The following is a 19,242-nucleotide window of genomic DNA, read 5'->3' on the forward strand; positions in this document are numbered from 1 at the left end:
CAAGAGAGAGAGAGAGAGAGGGGTGAGGTGAAATTCGGATCTAGGACTTCTAAGGTTCAAGTAGCCGAATTTCCCATGCCCAAGGGTCCTTTATATAGGTGTAGGAAAAAGTGTTCCAGTCGTTATCCTTATCTGGTTACTTAGCCACCAAGCAGCCCATAAGATAATTCTAGAATCCCTATCATGGACGAATTCTTAAGGATTTATCCCTAGAATTCGTCCATCCTATCTATTAGGGTTTCCTTGCCCAACTTTGCAACTATTACATAATTAAAGTTCAGTCTCCTTAGTTCAATTAACTTCCTTTTGATCACAATATTAATTCCTAATTAATTCTTGATCAGTGTTAACTAAACAAATATGATTTCTCTTTTAATATATTAGTCTTATAATATATTAATAAACAATAATCACCTCTTTCTATATTATTCCTCCAGTCAAGTTTCTTTGGTGAAGGCAACCCAAAAGGATCATGCACAACCGGGCCAAGTACATACCAAATATAGTTGTGGACTTAGACACTAATCCAACATGTATAACATACCGTGCATGTCACCTGACACACTCCACCGTGCGATCTCCCACATTTGGCACACCGTTCGCGACCCTGATGTCCCCTACCAGAAGACTCCGAGGTCTTAGGCTTTTTAGCTTGGCCTACAGCTGTATGAGCCTGATCTGGTTTTCGCTTGGTGCGGAACTCCAACTCCATCTCTCGCTCACGGGCCTTCTCCACCATCTCATTCAGGGTCTTGCACCCTGTAAAGCTCACGAACTCACATATATCATCCCTCGTCATGGAATGATACCTCGTCCTCCTCATGTCCTCATTTGTATCATACTGCGGGATCAACAGCGCTCGTTCCCGAAACTTGGCGGTGATCTCCATCATAGTCTCGGTGGTCTGTTGGAGCTCTTGGAACTCCCTAATTAACCGTTGCTCCTCAATATGTGGTGCAATCTCCAAAACAAAGCGCATGACAAACTCGGCCCATGTCATCTCATCCACGCCGACTGCCCCCACCTGGCTAGTCACCTCTTCCCACCAGTCTTGGGCCTGATCCCTCAGCATGCACGAAGCAAACACCACCTTTGCCACATCAGGGCGAAACTTCGTGCGTTGGGCGTTCTCCATTTCTGCCACCCAACATCAGCTAACTATGGGGTCCTTGACCCCAAAGAACTCTGGCACCCCTCATGCCTTGAATTCTCAGAACTAAGGAGTTCGGGCCCCGACCTGACCTGCAACAATCTCGGCTCTGAATGACCTGAGCCTCTCCTCTATAATCTCCATCATCATTTCCTTAATTGTCCTAAAAATCATTAGGGTAACATGAAGGATGCCCCTCATAACCTCGACTACAATGAGCTCGCGTAGCCTCTCGTCAATGGGCTAAGTAGTGTCACCCGACCCATATCCGGATCCTGATCCTGATCCCCTTGCTTCGAACCGTGTCACCACCATTCTGAAATACCATAAGACAAAATGATCAAAATTTCCAAAAAGGGGATCTTCCCACACCGGATCTCTTTAGAGCTTCCAAGTCTAACATTCGAATACAAGTACTTTGCTTCCAGTAGTACAAGCCCAATACTAGATTCCACGCCTACCTGTACCTTCCCTAAAGCTCCACCTGATAACTCTAATTCGTCCCACAATAAAACATATTACACGGGCTACTGCATAACTCAAATCCATGGCTATCCTAAGATCTGCTCCATTCATATCAAATCAGAACTCAATCATAACTGGTTGCCTTATGCATGAAAATTATACACATAACAGGATCAAATAGACTTTCGAATAACAGACTACATATAACCCATATAATCCTTACATCCCTGGTGTTGTGGTAGGAGCTTATGGCTCTTATGTAGGGGCACAACAATATTACATACCTTATAAAAATGGTGCCATTTGGGTCCCTTCTTTTTTATTCACCAATACCACCCCATAGCAATGTACTCCACATGTTTGATGAAATGTCCCATTTGGGTCCCTTGTTTTGTATTATTAGACTATGATAATTATGTTAAATATACATTTTTTGTACGTTTGATGAGACATATCTTTTTTTAATACAATCATAAAATTTAGTATGTGAACCATATGTTGCAGACATGACTTTAGGAGCTTTTGACCAACGAGTCACGTATTTTATAGAAAATAGTTGTCATATCTAGTTTCAAAATGTTTCTTATTTCAAGATTGTAGACCGTAATTTGATCAAGTAAAGGTCTTTAGCTTCAAGGTATAAAGTTTGGACCTTATTAGATGTTGATAATGTTGGTTAAGTGTTTTAAGCCACTAAATTGTGTTTTGAAACTAAAGGGGTTTGTTAGGTGCATTTCATGCACCCATTTTGTAGCTTTATTTCATAAAAGTGCATTGCATATAGGCTTAAACTCGTGCATTTTGCATGTTTTTCGGGATTTTTCATGAGGCTATTTCATTCACACACTTTTGTGATATTTTAGGGAATTTTGGAGGTAGGATCTTGCTTGAGGAGGTAAATAAGAGATGTAGATGAAGTTTCGGGACTTGCTGAGCACCGAGGAGGAAGATATCAAAGAATTAAATATTTTGGCTTTTCAGAGATGTACACACCCATGTAAATGGAAGCCTTGTGTTTACACGGGTCGTGTAAACGAAGACTCTTAAGCATTGTACTTTGAAGGCCTGACCAATTTACGCAGTGTACTCTTGTATTTACACGGGTCGTGTAAAATGGTAGTGTTAATTTACACGGGAAGTGTAAACGTGGTCGTGAGTTAAAATCAGTTTTCTCCTTTCCTAAAAGGTGTAACCGGTTCCAGAAGAAGTAAATTCGATTTTAGGAGTTCTTGGGGCGATTTTCTGGAAGATTTGGAAGGCAATTAATACTTAGAAACACTTGGATTTAGTTTGGATTTCAATTTGTAAGACTTTAACTTCAATTTCTAGATTTGTGTTTTGTTCTAGTCATGTGTGGCTAGAAACCTAGACTCTCCAACTTTATGTATTGACCATTGTGTGTGATTTTAGTCATGTGAGTTGGTGTTTGTTTCTAAATTCTATATAATGAATTTGATTCTGTTTAAATCGAAAGTTTGATTTCAATTCCAGTTCTTATTGGCCATTTGAGTTAGGGTTGAATCACCCAAGTTATCTATTATGCAAAATCCGTAATTGTTTTGTTAAATAGAACAAGTAGCAAGCACTAAATTGAATTTCTTCAAGTGATACTAGTGTAAATCAAACTTACACATTTTTACGCTCTCGAGCTTATGAGGAGTATTGAATGTTGTTGGTAAAATTCACACAAAACATAATGCAATTTCTCCACCAAATTCTAAGAGCTTGTTTTGATTAGATTGGTGAGATTAGAATTAATCAGATAACTTATTTTGATTAATTAATACGTTGAATAGACATTGCTAGAGCTTGTTAGCATTTCCAAGTGCCAACTTATATAGAATTAAACAAATATCATTTCATACATGAAATCACATTGCCAATTTGTCTTGCATGGATTTGGAGTATTTACAAATCTTGAGTTTATTTTACTTAATCAATTGCTTACTTATTACTTCAGTCCTTTGTTTGAATCAAAGCATATAAATCCCCCTATTTTGTGACCACATTTGTACCTTACGCAAAAAGGGTATAAGCACTTATTCTGTGTCTCTGTGGATCGACCCTACTTACCTTGTATTACCTTTTTAGTGCAAAGTAGTAGTGTTTTTTGTGGACTCCTTTTTACCCCTTTATTTGTTGGGTTTGACTCACCTAACAGGGTAAAATGGGGAAAAGGTGATATTATGTAATTTTTGCATGTATTAACGAATTAAGTTTGGTATACATTAAGTCAAAATAATTAGATAGATTTGTGAATCCTGTTAATACCTTCATGTGTATATAAAGATCACTGAAAACCGATTTGGAACAAATAAGTTATGATTGTTTGAAGCTAAAATGAAAATCTGGAAAACCCGTAACCATGGTGTGGTGATAATTTCACCACGACATGGTGAGTCGTGCAGATCAAGCCTATAAAATTAGTCTTTTCCCCCGTATTTAAAGGCACAACCTCCATGATTTAGGTCATTTTTTCAACATCCATCTCATCAATATCTCCTTGGGGAGCAAACATGAGCCTCATTTTTCATAGATTGAGCTCCTCCCCTTTCCTATGATCTATTTGTATGGTTTTTGTGGCTTTTTAGTGTGGTATTCTTCAAGTACTTAGTTTTGAAGCTTGCAACTGAAGAGATCAACCTTCATTTATCTTCTAGACCCTTATAAGTATTTTAGTTTCAAGCTTTATGGTGTTTCATCATTAGATCTTTGAGTATTTGGTGATTTTTGTGATAGCATATTGTAAACAAGAAAGATGGAGTTTTAGGGCTTTGCAACAAAATACTTCAACATTTATCTACCTTTTGGACTTATACAAGTCTTCAAGCTTGTAATATTTTAGCTCATTCTCTGTAGATATAAGATTTGAGCTAGTTTCTCCATGTTGTGATGTTTTGTGTAGCACCTGGTTCCTGGTACGTACTTCTTGTGATTAATATTTTAATTTTATGCATTTTTGCCTTGGACTTGGCGAGTTGAAGGACCAACTCGCCGATTAGGAGCGGGATAAGGCGTGGGGTTTGAACTTTGTACTCGGCGAGTCGGTTCCCGGACTCGGCGAGTAGACCCTGTTTGGACAAAAACCCTAATTCGGGCGTTTGCACCCTATTTAAACGCTCTAACTTGGCCTCCTTAGTCCCTAACACTTCCAGAGAGCTGTAGAGAGAAACCCTAGCCCCCATATTGTTCTTGAGAGTGATTTTGGCCTTGTGGAGAAGGATTGGAGCTTAGAGGAAGGAAGAGGAGGTTGAAGTGTGCAAGGAGGGGAGGTAGATCCGGAATCTACACTGTGAGAAGCTTCCATTCAGGTAGAAAAGTTCTTACCTTGATCATTAGTTCATTAGATCCCCTTTTTGTCCCAAATTAGTGGTTTCAATCCCTAAAACCTCAAATTCCATGTATTTATGTTTTAAGTTCTGAAAGGGCTTCAGATTGGGGTCTTATGGACATCCTAGAAGTATAAAGTCTCTGTGGTTGGGGTTATTGAGGTCCCTATTGAGTGTATGACCCCTTAAAGAGCTTGGATTTGCCCTCTTGAGCTCATAGGGCCATGCATGCACGTAAAGTTTGCAACTTTACGTGATAAGCATGCCCTAGGAGCATAGATCCATGGGTTAGAAGCGTTACATGTCTCAGTTTTGGTCTGTATGGGAAGTGGGTCGTAGGGACTCGGCGAGTCCCAAAGTGGAACTCGGCAAGTTCTATGAAGATGGCCTTAGACTCGGCGAGTTGGAAGAACATCTCGGCGAGTCCTATGAAGATTGCCTGGAACTCGTCGAGTTGTTCTTCAAACTCGGCGAGTCATATGAACTTTCACTGAGTAAGAGGGGTTTAAGTGTTGAAGGTCCAACCCTTCGTATCTGCACGCGGGATTAACAATGTAACGTAGTCCCAAAACCCCAAATCCTCTTGCGGGATGTTCTGGTGAGGATTGGAAGCGAGTAGGAGACCTTCTCATGGAACTCGACGAGTTGCTCTCGGACTCGGCGAGTCGGTTCCATAGTCCCGAGTAGTGAGTCAAGGGTGACTCAGTGAGTGGAAAAAGGGACTTGGCGAGTATGACCGGGTTAGTAGGAGAAGGACTCGGCGAGTCTGTGCCACGACTCGGCGAGTTCAGTCAACTGGAAGTTGACTTTGACCAAGAGTTGACCTTGGACCAGGGATGGGTCAGTCAATTGACCTAAGGGTATTTATGAGTGGCTAATATATGTTTATGGGTTTGTAGCCGGAGGATTACCGATGCAGCAGCTAGACGTCTAGCAGTCAGACCTTCGGTAGCTACTCTTCGAGGTGAGTTTCCTTCCAGTAGTAACGGGTCTAAGGCACCAAGGCCGGCCCGTATAGACGATAAGTTAGTATCGGAGTGTGTTGGCCGAGCCCGTATCTCTTGGTTGAGTTGATTATGATATATGCGAGTATGATAGAATTGTATATACTCGTTGTCTGTGTGATACTTGTATGTTATGGTTTAGCAGCTGAGTGTGGGCGAGGCCCGTATCTCCTAGATAGCAGAGTGTGGGCGAGGCCCGTATCTCCCAGATAGCGGAGTGTGGGCGAGGCCCGTATCTCCCAACTAGCGGAGTGTGGGCGAGGCCCGTATCTCCTAGCTGTTCATTGTATGTTTGTATGGTATGAGGTATTTTGGGGGGAAACTCACTAAGCTTCGTGCTTACAGTTTTCAGTTTTGGTTTCAGGTACCTCTTCTTCGAAGGGGAAGGAGCTGGCGCGGTAGCGGCCCATCACACACATGCCTCGTATTCCACACTATGAGATCTTCCTGGGGATTTGTACTCTGACATTATTATGTTTATGAAAATGTTTTCCAGACATGTGATATCTTTCATGAAATGTTATGATCGATGAACGTTTTATTCATAATGCTTTACTAAGTATATGTTTTAAAAATGAAATTTTTGGCTCGTATTTTTGGGATGTTACATTTTGAGAGATTAGTTGTAATAAAGTTTGCAACTTTATTACTCTATGAGGTCCCTAAGAGTGATATATGTTTTAGATCAGGACGCACAACTTGTTTTGGTTCAATGCTTGGGGTTTTGATCCCATATTTTTTTTTACCATTTTTGACCTAGAATGGCGTGAGATATGCATTGGACATGCATGTCTGTAAAGTTTTGATTTTTATGGACCAGGAGATAATATTAATGCCTTATGGAAAGTATAGGACAGTCGTTGACTTTTTGACCAATTTGACTTTAGGTGAAATGATAGTGAAAGTGCATTTCAGGCCTTTAAGTAAGGGCAACCTAGTCTTTTTCCCCAATATAAGGATTAAGAGGAGAAATACTCCTTTAGTGGAGAAAGTTAAGTAACGTGCCTTAATTATTAAATTAGGTTCATTATTCGTGTAGTGGCTCGAGGCAGTATCGGTACCGCTTAGCTCGGTATGTGGATTACCTTATTAGTCACTCGGGTGAGTTCCCACGAACTTACTTACTATGTAGATTATATATTATATGCCATCCAGACTAGAGATAGACCTCTTGGAGGGAATATATTGGAATCAGGACCATGACACACCTCTATGAGGGAAGTGGTCAAGACCATGATTGATCGAACAAATGGAAGTGGCCAATAATATGCCAATTAGAGATATACCAGTTAAAGGGAATCTAGTGATCATGGTCAGTTATGTTAGCATGCTAATTAAGTTTATGTTCCAGCTAACATGGTTATGTTTTTATGTGTTCAGTTATATGGTTACGTGTAAGTTTCAGTATGCATATAATTTATATAGTGATTAAGTGACGTGATTACTCACTAAGCTTTAGGCTTCCAACTACTACTTTATGTTATTCAGTTGTAGGTCCTTCTAGCTCAAAGGGAAAGGAGCTGACATGATTGAGATATCTCTTGGAGGGGCATGACATATAGTTTAACCGTTTTATGTTATGTTATGGTTTTCAAAACAATACTTAGCTTCCACGCTTTTACTATGAAAATATTGATGTGGTATGAAAAGATGAGCTTTTGATTTGGTAATGAATATAAATGAAACATTTTCGTAAAACTTATACTATGATTTCAAAAAAAAAAAAAAACCACAGTTGGGTTTTTGGGATGTTACAATAGCATGCAAATACAAGTTGCAGATATGTATGAGAGAAGTAGTCACGATAATGTTACCAAATTAGGCTCAAATGTTATGTTAGCTATTTTAGTTGTATACAATGGTGGCTCGAAAGTGGGTCCATTGATACCGGTGGTTTACTTATTGGTAATATAATAGTAATTTTGGAGTTAATTGTACCATTTTATGTGTTGGGATTGACAACCTAACAATACATATGTCATAATAAATTCGTAAACGATTAGAAATCAACATTCAAAAAAGTTTGTTAATGAGATTTGGATTATACATTTCATGCTTCCAATTCATCCAACACCACCATTATATCTTATTCAAGGGTTCTTGTATACCTTTCCCCATAAACCCTTGCTTTAACAAATATAGAAGGTAGAAACGCACCGCATCCTCATTAGAAAAAATTATCAAAAATGTCTTCCCTAAAAAGATCCATGAAAATCCATAATTGACACGTTATAGGTGCATTATTTTTGAACACCAGTCTTTCAAACTTTAGTATTGTAATATCATCGACTGGTAGTTGGCCATATCTCATTCTAGTCATCAAACAAACATGATCATTCATGAATATTAGTTAACTAGTTGTGTGACCTGTATGTTATACGAGTTGGATAAAACAAAAAAAAAAATATGAAGGTTTAAACAAAAATTTATTTAAATTTGAAATTTATAATTTGAATTTAAAAGAAAACATATTCAATAGTATATGAGTTGTAATATTATCGTTTAATGGTTATTTTCAAATAAGACAATTATTAATTGAGGTGTAAATATTATGCGTTAATTAAAAAAGGATAAACAATGAGAAAATGACACATGGAAAAAACATTTATTCAAAAATACCAAAAAATGACATATGTCCAAGTTAATGAGAGAGTGACATTTGGCAAAATTATTTTCATTTATTAGGGAGGACGAAGGATGATGATTGTCTAACCTAAATAAAAAAATGTTGGTTGAGCAACGGTGGATTAGGTTGGACCGCACTATTAAAACAATTATCCACAAGAAAAGGGTTCCCGGTTGCCGTTAGTAGGTCGAGCCAAGATCCAATACATGTTTGACTAAACGTCTTTCTTTTTAGACTACAATTAATCTTCTCTTTATAACAGATCTAGTAATAGTTGCGTGTTTTTAACGGCAAACGAGTGTCTAGAAAAACCAATGTTGTAAAAGTTATAAAAAAAGGAAAGTTAAGTTTTTGATAGTTTCACAAAATACAGTTTAGCTTGCACATAAAAAAAAGACATGATAAATCATTTTGAACCTATGATTTTCGAACCAAGGAAATTTTGAAAACAAATTTTGTAACATATAATTTTTGAAAAATCGCTCATAGCTTTACAACAAAATTCTCAACCCGTTCGTCATTTTTAAAGAATCAAAATTATATATATATATATATATATATATATATATATATATATATATATATATATATATATATGTGTGTGAAAGAAACTATTTTAGACCATCTCCAACCTTAACACTATTTTTTTCTAGGGAAAATGACTTATGAAGGTAAGTAACTATTTCGATTGTCCACATATAGGTAATATTCTTTTTTTTGTTCTCATTAATGGAACAAACTTGTTAGTTTTGTTCATATTAAGGTAATATGACCAGCTATTACCTGTTTTTGCTTATGTGGCAGTCATCTGGCACATGAGTTGAATACGTTGCACCTACATGGCTTTGTGCTTATATCATCTTCGTTTACAGTATTAGAAGTCATTCAATTACACCCGATTTTGAACCCTAGATCTACGATGGCTTCTTCTTCCTCATCTTATTCTTCAAAACGACAAGATGATTTTCAAGCTGATCATCCATGTGATTGCAACTTACCATCTCGTGTGAAAACTTCAAGAACCCCTGACAATCCTGGAAGAAAATTTAGAGTTTGTCAAAACTCGATGGTAAGCTGAATACGTTCCAACTTTCTTCTTCTCCATACCCTTTCTTCTTTTTCATCCTTTAACCTAACATTTTTTTAATTTTTCTTCAAGAATGGAAAAAGTCCAAGCTGTAAATTCTGGCAATGGCTGGATGAGGATGAAGGGAGGACAGATGGAAGAAAGCCTTACTGGAGGAAACCAGAAGAAAGCTGTAATTTAACCTTGAAAATTTGCACTTTGGAGAATGAAATCAGCATATGTAGAATGAAGATCGAAGAAGAAAAGAACACCAATTTTGTTAATAGACAGGAATTGGACAAAGTCAAGTGGGAGTTGTTTACTCACAAATTGGCACTGATTTTGTTATTTGTATTGTATGTGAAAATGTGGATTTCATTGTAGTTCATGATGTATTAGGGTTAATGATGTAGTTTATGATTGAAACATGACTGGTATTAAAATGATGTAGTTTATGTATGTTATGAATGGATGGAATTTTTGTTACATGTTTTTGCTTCTGAAGTTTTTGTTACATGTTTAGAATGAAAAGTAATTAAACACTGGAATGGTATACATTGAAACATTGGAATGTAATATAATATAATCTAACATGGGATTGTAACATTGGATTCCAGGAAACATTGTTTACAAAACAGTGGAATTAAACACAGTTACAGATGCATTACTGCCAAAAGGTACACATATTACTAGACAAAAGATTCCCAGTCAATGATGCCAAAAAAAACAACAAATTATCAAATTCTAATCCAATTCCATTGGTTTATCACAACTACTCCCCTCTTTTCCCTCCCACTTCTTTCTTATTTGGATTTTTGTGATTCTTTCTGAAGGTTTCCTTCTTCTCTTTCCCTATAGAACCTGAAATGCTGGTACTTCCATCATATGCTCCTCTTCCACTGGATCTTGGACTGCAGCCTGTCCTTGGTCATCTTGTCCAACTGGATCTTGAATTACTTCAACTTCAACCTGTTCAACTTGATCTACATCTCCAGCCTGGTATTCACCTTCTTCAACTTCAACTTCAACAAGTGCTTCAACATGTTCTTCAACTTCAACCTGTTCTTCAACCCCTCCAACTTCAACCTGTTCTTCAGCTTCAACCTCAAGTTGGTCTACATCTTCATATGTATGATTACCCTCTTCATAATCAACTTCATAAGACTCCACCTCACTATCAGGCTCCCTTTGAACTTCACTGTCACTATCACTTTCCAAATCAACTTCTTGATGCAATTCAACCTTCACTTTACCTGTTATGAAATAACTCAAATGTTAGAATTAGAAGTTGTTTTATTGTAATCAAAAGGTAAATGAGGAGAAATACCTTTTTTGTTGGCTTTTTTATTTTTTAACTTTGACTTTGGATTTGAGGATTCCCCAATTGGTTTTTGAGGACATTTTGCTTTATTATGCCCTGATTCTCTGCATATGCTGCATCTCATAGCAATTCCCCTTTTTGAGACTGTATGCTTATTGCCCTTTAGTTCATTCTCAATCTGATCCCTTTTCCTTTTTGTTGATGGTCTTCCTGGCATTCTTCTCATTTTGGGAGGCAATGGCTTGATGTAATCCACATCAGGCCACATATCACTACCATTTAGTGGCTTAATGGTGTACAAGTAGGCATTACAAAACATTCTTGTGGTCAACCATGGTGATACATAGTTCTCTGGATCCCTATTGAGGTTTGAAATTGCAGCATATGCATGTACACAAGGGTAACCAGTTAATTGCCAGCCTCTACATCCACATGTTTTCTTACCAAGGTCTACAGCATATGCATCTTGTAAAAGTCTCACTTCAAATTGTTGATAACCAGATGGTACAACTCTCCAAAATCTGTCCACATACACTTAAATGTAAGTATACACAATTGAATGTCAAACATATAAGTTGTAATTATATAAAAGGTATTCAATCACTAACCTTTGAAGTGTCTTAATCTTGGACAATTTCAGTCTGATGGTAGGACATATGTTTAAGTCTCCCCAAGAACTTCCCTTACTTTTTTGTATACACAGTCTCTCCATCACATAAATTCTAATTTCCTCTAACATAGTGATTAGAGGTCTCTTCCTGGCAGCTGCAATGATTGAGTTAAAACTCTCAGAAACACCATTTTCATATGCATCACATGCCCTATTAGTTTGAAAGAATGCTTTACTCCAAGTGTTAGGGTCCTTCTCCATTAGATGATCATATGCTAGTGGTTCTATCTTCTTGATTTCATTCATGTGTTGCTCAAATTTAGCCTGGGTAGTAGAAGCAGCAGCTCTCCAGAAAAGTGTACTGAACTGTTGACCCTTGAATTTTTTCATGAAATTAGCACATATGTGTCTTGCACATTGTCTATGCTCTGCTGCAGGTACCCTTTCCTTGACAGCCTCAAGTAATCCCTGTCAGCATTACAAACAAAACATAAACTTCATATAAATTAAGTATTAAATAAAGAGACCATATAAAATCATTACTTTATGTTGGTCTGATATTAATGTCAACCCATGTCCATTTCCCATTCCAATGTCATCAAGGAGAAGGTCAACAAACCACTTCCATGTTTCCTTACTCTCAACTGCAACCACAGCCCAAGCAAGAGGGTAGATATGGTTGTTTGCATCCCTGCCTACTGCAGCAAGCAACTGACCTCTGCAAACACCTTTTAAGAAGCAGCCATCTAGTCCAATTACCCTTCTACAACCTTTAATCCATCCATCCTTCACACCTTTTAAACATACATAGAACTTTGAGAAGTAAGTGGCTCCATCAGGCATGTCATCTACATCCATCTTCACTGTTGATCCAGGGTTAGTCCTCCTTAGCTCTTCTCCATAGCTCCAAGTTTTAGCATAGTGTTCCTTTAAAGTACCCTCTATCTCCTTAAATGCATACCTCCTTGCATTTTTGCACTGTCCCACACTTGCAATAAAATTAAATGTCTTGCTAACTTTAGCCTTCAATTTCCTCACACTCATTTTTGGTTTCTGGAGAATCTGATTCATGAAATGATTACCTATCCATTTATAGGTAACAATGGACCCAAACTTGAAGACTCTTGAGCAATTGTGGTTATCAATTAAAGATTTAATCTGGAATGACCTTTCATTGCTCATCCAGGTTGCCCACAACCTAAAGGGACAACCTTTATTATTCTTGTTCTTCTTACCTTTACAACACTTCACCAGTAACCTGTTATGATCACTTTTTTCATACCACAAGTCATACCCATTCTTCACTGCATAATTGGTTAGACATAGCTTCAATTGCATTGGGTTTGCAAACTTCATACCTAGAATTGGCATCATCTTATCCCATGCTTGGTTCTCATCATGGACAGGGAATACAACCTTCTCATCTTTTCCATCATTAGGTTCATCATCATCACTAAGCTTACCTGAAAGTTTGTTTAAAAAATCGTCACCAACAGTTTTGTTAAAGGTATGGACTTCTTCATCCTCTTCATGCTCATATGCCATAATACCATCCAAGTTATCATCTTCTTCACTATCATCCTCTTCTACATTCTTATCCTCTTCTTCACCATCATACCCATTACCATCTGATAACACCTCATTTTCAGCCCAATCAAGGATTGGATCATTTTGTTGGTCAATGTAGACATCCAACTCAGCTTCAGGAGTATAAGTAGCTTCAACAAACTCCCAATAATCAGCATCATTGTCGATTCTTATAATACCCTCACCTAAGGTTTCCTTTCTACTACAGTAGTACACATTATCACAACGTCCATTTGTTAAATTCCTAAGCCACAAAAGAAACTCTTTGTAGGAAAACCCTCCAAAATCGACATCACGCACTGTTATCTTTTCGAGGTCTAAGTATTTCAACGGATTTCGAGCAAATACTCCACTGTAATGAACATCTATAGTTAAATACATACCTGTAGGTGATTGGGACGCCATCTTACAGTCGACTTCAACACGTGATTATGATGAATTTGGTGAATCGAATCTAGGTGGATCGAATCTACAATCGGGAGGTGATTATGTTGAAATTGAACGTATAGAACCCTAATTAAATGAGAGAGGGGAGTAATGGCCACGTAAGAATCCACATAATTAGTTTTAAATGAGTAACACTGAGTAAAAACGATGCAACAGGTTAAAACGGGCAAAAACAGGTAATAGCCGGTCATATTACCTTAATATGAACAAAACTAACAAGTTTGTTCCATTAATGAGAACAAAAAAAAGAATATTACCTATATGTGGACAATCGAAATAGTTACTTACCTTCGAAATAGTTACAACAAAATTCTCAACCCGTTCGTCATTTTTAAAGAATCAAAATTATATATATATATATATATATATATATATATATATATATATATATATATATATATATATATATATGTGTGTGTGTGTGTGTGTGTGTGTGTGAAAGAAACTATTTTAGACCATCTCCAACCTTAACATTTTTTTTCTATTATATTTATAATTATATTTATAATTATAGTGTAAAAGATAATATAAACACTAAATTCTTCCAACCCATTACATAATATTTAATACTAATTTTATGTATATTTTTCTTTATCCAACTTTTATAATTTTACAAAAACAACCCTTACATTTATTAGGTTTTTATAAACTTGACTAATATATTTTTATTACAAATGCTTAATAAATTATATTATCAAGTATTTATGAACAAAAAAAATCCTTAAAAGGTTTTATTAAATAAATCAAAGTTACATTTGACACAGATCTAAATAAATAGTACACATGCATTTTGAAAATATTACACATACATTTTTAAAAGCACCACACAATTATGCATTTTGAAAATTTTACTCATATATTTAAAAAAAATAGTACACCAACTTGATAGTGGATCCAAACATCCGAGCTGTTTGTGCCGAACATGAGCGATTTTTAAACAAAAGAGTCGAACAACACCAAAATCAATAAACTCCCAAACACATCTTCGTTTGGACAATATTTAATGGTCTTGGAGGAAGTGTGTAACAACCCAAAATCTCAATAAAAAATTTCATTTTTAATTAGTGAATTCCATTTCCATAAGTTATAAAATTTCAATCACAACTGTTTTCAAATCCAAAACATCAAATACATTATTCATAAAATCATAGTGTCCCCAAACAAATCACCAGAGAGTGCATGCCGCGCCATGAAGCCGGACCCTTTCCCTTAGATCCTAAAGTACCTGAAACAACTAACAAACTATAAGCTAATGCTTAGTGAGTTCCCTAGAGCATACCCCATATAATCCACATTATCATATAATCCATAACAATCCCATAAACCATGCATATAAACATATAAGGATGTCGTGGGCTCCCCCAAGGTCTTACACCTATGTGACATGGGCTCTCCCTATGGTCTTTACTTGGAATGCCATGGGCTCCCTCACATGGTCTGATATACAAGTGTCATAGGCTCATCCATGGTCTTTACCTGAAATGTCATGGGCTCCCCCTGTCCCTCACATGGTCTGATATCCAAGTGTCACGGGCTCCCCCCAGGGTCTTCCATGCAAGTATCACAAAGACAACTAGCATACCACATACCACATACTCAACTAGCATACCACAAAATTACATAATGGGTTAGCCTTGGTGCCTTCGACCCATTGGTATGGTGATGAGACTCACCTCTCAAGAAATGGTAAACTGATAAGATAAGTCCCAACTCACAACTCCAACTCAACTACCTACAACCATCATGAGACTAAATTTGTCAAAATCCCGAAATACCAAAAACACCTTAAAAGTCAAACTTGATCAACCACGGGCAACAGTCAAGGTCAATAGTCTATGTTGACCCCAACTCGTCGAGTGCATCTAGCAACTCGTCGAGTTCCTTCAATTCTCAGAGGATCTGGAAAAAAACCTAGTTAACTCGTCGAGTTATCTTATAAACTTGTCGATTTTGAACAGGATCTAGAAGATCGGGAAAACCTCGAGTCAACTCGTCGGGTTTCCCTATGAACTCGCCGAGTTCCCAATCTGTCAACCCACTTAATGCATTAAGCCATTTTTCTTGAACCCAAAGGTTCCAAGCTTCAGATCCCAAACCATAGAGACGTCTAGGAGGGTAAAGTTTCCAACTTTACCCCCATAGATCGTCCAATCAGCTTTAGACCCAAACCCTCACTCATTTGAAGAGGGTCTTGACCCAAAAGCCTCTAACTCTTTGCTTCAACGTTTCCTATTGCAGATATGAGGTTCTAGGGTGGTTTAATCACGTAAAGTTTCTAACTTTACGTCCATGCATGGCATTAAGGGGACTAAAACACTCCGATATGGCTTATTAAGAGATTTAGGGCACGATGGAGGTCCATGACTAAAAAAAATGGCAACTTTACGTTCAAATAGGTCATGGGGTGTCCAGATCTGGAGTCATAGCTTCAAACCATGATCAAGTCCAAGAATAGTCCCAAATTAGGCTAATAATGGCCATAAACTATCATAGAAGAAAATCTAAGCAATAAAAGGCCAAGGTTTCGACTTTATACCTCAATGTAGCTGCAACACTAGAGGAAATCCTGGATCTACTGCCTTCTACTCAACCTATCATCTTCAAGCTTCTAGTTCTTTTCAAATGAGCACCAAAAGTCACTCTCAAAGCTCACACACACACACAAAAAGGTATAAGGCTCGAACTAGGGTTTCTCTGGGCTGTAAATACAATGAGGGAGGCCACAATGAGCCATGAGTTCTTTATATAGGGTGAAAAACCCGAAAAATTAAGGTTTTCCTCTCCAACGTCTAGTCGTCGAGTTGGGGCCTTCCAACTCGTCGAGTAGACCCTTCATCCTGCGTCCATAATAATCCTTACTCGGCGAGTTGGAGCTACCCAACTCGTCGAGTCCCAGTCCAAAACCCTAAATGTTAGAGAAATAAATGATACCTGAAACAAACGTTACAATCTGAATTTGGCTTACTAGATTATTATATTACTAATATTGTAATATTACATATGCATATTGTGTGTGTTTTTAATTTATAGGATTGTAATATATATATATATATATATATATATATATATATATATATATATATATATATATATATATGTATGTATATATATATGTCTGCCTTTGCTTGTATAACGTTTATAAGATTGTAATATATAATTATATTTTTATTTCGATATATATATATATATATATATATATATATATATATATATATATATATATATATATATATATATATATATATATATATATATATATATATATATATATATATATATATATATATATATATATATATATATATATATATATATATTATGGAAATTGTTTCTTATGAATAGTGAAATTCCATAATTTTTGTCTATTTTAGTCCCTGGACTTTATGTTGTTTTTTTGGCAGAATTGGTCCCTGTACTTTGGCAATTTTGGTCCTTATTTTTTAGCCATTTTAACACTTTTCGTTTTTATAATCGATATTTTTACATTTTTTAGGAACTTTTTAATATTTAAAGTTTGGCCACAAAACTTTAACGGTTTGACAACTTTGATCTCTTTTTTATTTAGGAACCTTTTAATATTTAAAGTTTGGCCACAAAACTTTAACGGTTTGACAACTTTGGTCCTTATTTTTTAGCCATTTTGACACTTTTGGTCATTGTAGTCGATATTTTTACATTTTTTAGGAACCTTTTAATATTTAAAGGTTGGCCACAAAACTTTAACGGTTTGACACATTTGATCCCTTTTCTACAATTTTTGTCTATTTTAGTTCCTGGACTTTATGTTGTTTTTTTGGCAGAATTGGTCCTCATTTTTTAGCCATTTTGACACTTTTGGTTATTATAATCGATATTTTTACATTTTTTAGGAACCTTTTAATATTTAAAGTTTGGCCACAAAACTTTAACGGTTTGACAACTTTGATCCCTTTTCTATTTAGGAACCTTTTAATATTTAAAGTTTGGCCACAAAACTTTAACGGTTTGACAACTTTAACGAACTTTATGTTGTTTTTTTGGCAGAATTGGTCCCTGTACTTTGGCAACTTTGGTCCTCATTTTTTAGCCATTTTGACACTTTTGGTTCTTGTAATCGATATTTTTACATTTTTTAGGAACCTTTTAATATTTAAAGTTTGGTCACAAAATTTTAACGGTTTGAAAACATCCCTTTTCTATTTAGGAACCTTTTAATATTTAAAGTTTGGCCACAAGACTTTAACGATTTGACAACTTTGGTCCTCATTTTTTAGCCATTTTGACACTTTTGGTCATTGTAATCGATATTTTTACATTTTTTAGGAACCTTTTAATATTTAAAGTTTGGCCACAAAAATTTAACGATTTGACAACTTTGATCACTTTTTATTTAGGAACCTTTTAATATTTAAAGTTTGGCCACAAAACTTTAACGGTTTGACAACTTTGGTCCCCAGTTTTTAGCCACTTTGACACTTTTGGTCCTTATAATCGATATTTTACATTTTTTAGGAACCTTTTAATATTTAAAGTTTGGCCACAAAACTTTAACGGTTTGACAACTTTGATCCCTTTTCTATTTAGGAACCCTTTAATGGTTAAAGTTTGGTCACAAAACTATAACGGTTCGACAACTTTGATCCCTTTTTTAAAACTTGCTAATTCCTACCGCTTTAATTTTTTAGCTATGTTGACACTTCTGGTCCTTGCAGTCAAAACTTTTACGTTTTTTCATAAAAACATGAATAAAACGGTCCGGGGCAAAGCCCGAACTTGTCATCCTTGCACTTTCTATGTCTGTCATATTTATCGATTCAGAAACAACATTGAAAGCTTTTGGCCCCCGCGTAGCGGGGGTAACCTTTCTAGTTTAAATTATTAAATATGATAACACAAATAACGTTATTATATAAACATTATAATTATATAAAACAAACAAAACATAACTAAGTTCAAAGTTAAATGGTCAAATTATATAAATGAAACTTCAACACTATATTTAGTGTTGATGAGAATAGTGTAACACTAAATTTAATGTTACATTATTTACCAATACTATATATAATGTAGGGTTGGAGCATTATAGTGTAATTTACAGTGTAAAAATGATTTTTTAGTGCAAGGTTCGAGATACCCTAATATAATGTGTAAAGTGTTTATACACCTAATGACTAATCATCAAGCATTGTACGGAAACTTATGCAAATAACATAAGGCTGTACGGTGTCGTGCAAGCTTTGCCGGTGCTGAACCTATGCGGACACCATTACCGACGGTATACACCTCCCCGTGTTTCTTTTTTTTGCCGGCGATAATGTGCCGACAAAGTAAAAGGGTTTTCTTAATCCCTTCGTTTCCCCGATTTGGTTTCGGTTTTAAACCCAAACCTTAATCGAATCTTTAGATAACCTCAAGTCATGTTATATAAACATGAAGTTGAAGTATCTTTTGATACTTGAATCAATGTGGAATTCAAAGTAAATATCAAATGAAACATGAAGATAATAGGTTAATATAATAAACGAAATTGGTTGAATTTACATATGTTAGGCGATGTGGGATAGAATGTAAGGAGGGAGATTTGATCCTGAGACCTCCCATTCAATATATTAGCGTCTTATGTTTGTGATTATAAGTGAAGGGAAACATATATATATA

General features: G+C 36.1%; 1 protein-coding gene across 1 annotated transcript; it reads left to right on the forward strand.

Moving 5' to 3' along the window:
- The first annotated feature begins 9,456 nt into the window (after window positions 1-9,456).
- Window positions 9,457-10,035, forward strand: LOC111900092 (uncharacterized). The gene is made up of 2 exons (XM_023895978.3): window positions 9,457-9,643; window positions 9,734-10,035. The coding sequence occupies exons 1-2, from the start codon at window positions 9,494-9,496 to the stop codon at window positions 10,022-10,024; spliced, it is 441 nt and encodes a 146-aa protein (XP_023751746.1). The 5' UTR covers window positions 9,457-9,493; the 3' UTR covers window positions 10,025-10,035.
- The last annotated feature ends 9,207 nt before the right edge of the window (window positions 10,036-19,242 follow it).

This window comes from Lactuca sativa, chromosome 1 (genome assembly GCF_002870075.4).
Source record: "Lactuca sativa cultivar Salinas chromosome 1, Lsat_Salinas_v11, whole genome shotgun sequence".
Taxonomy (NCBI): Eukaryota; Viridiplantae; Streptophyta; class Magnoliopsida; order Asterales; family Asteraceae; genus Lactuca; species Lactuca sativa.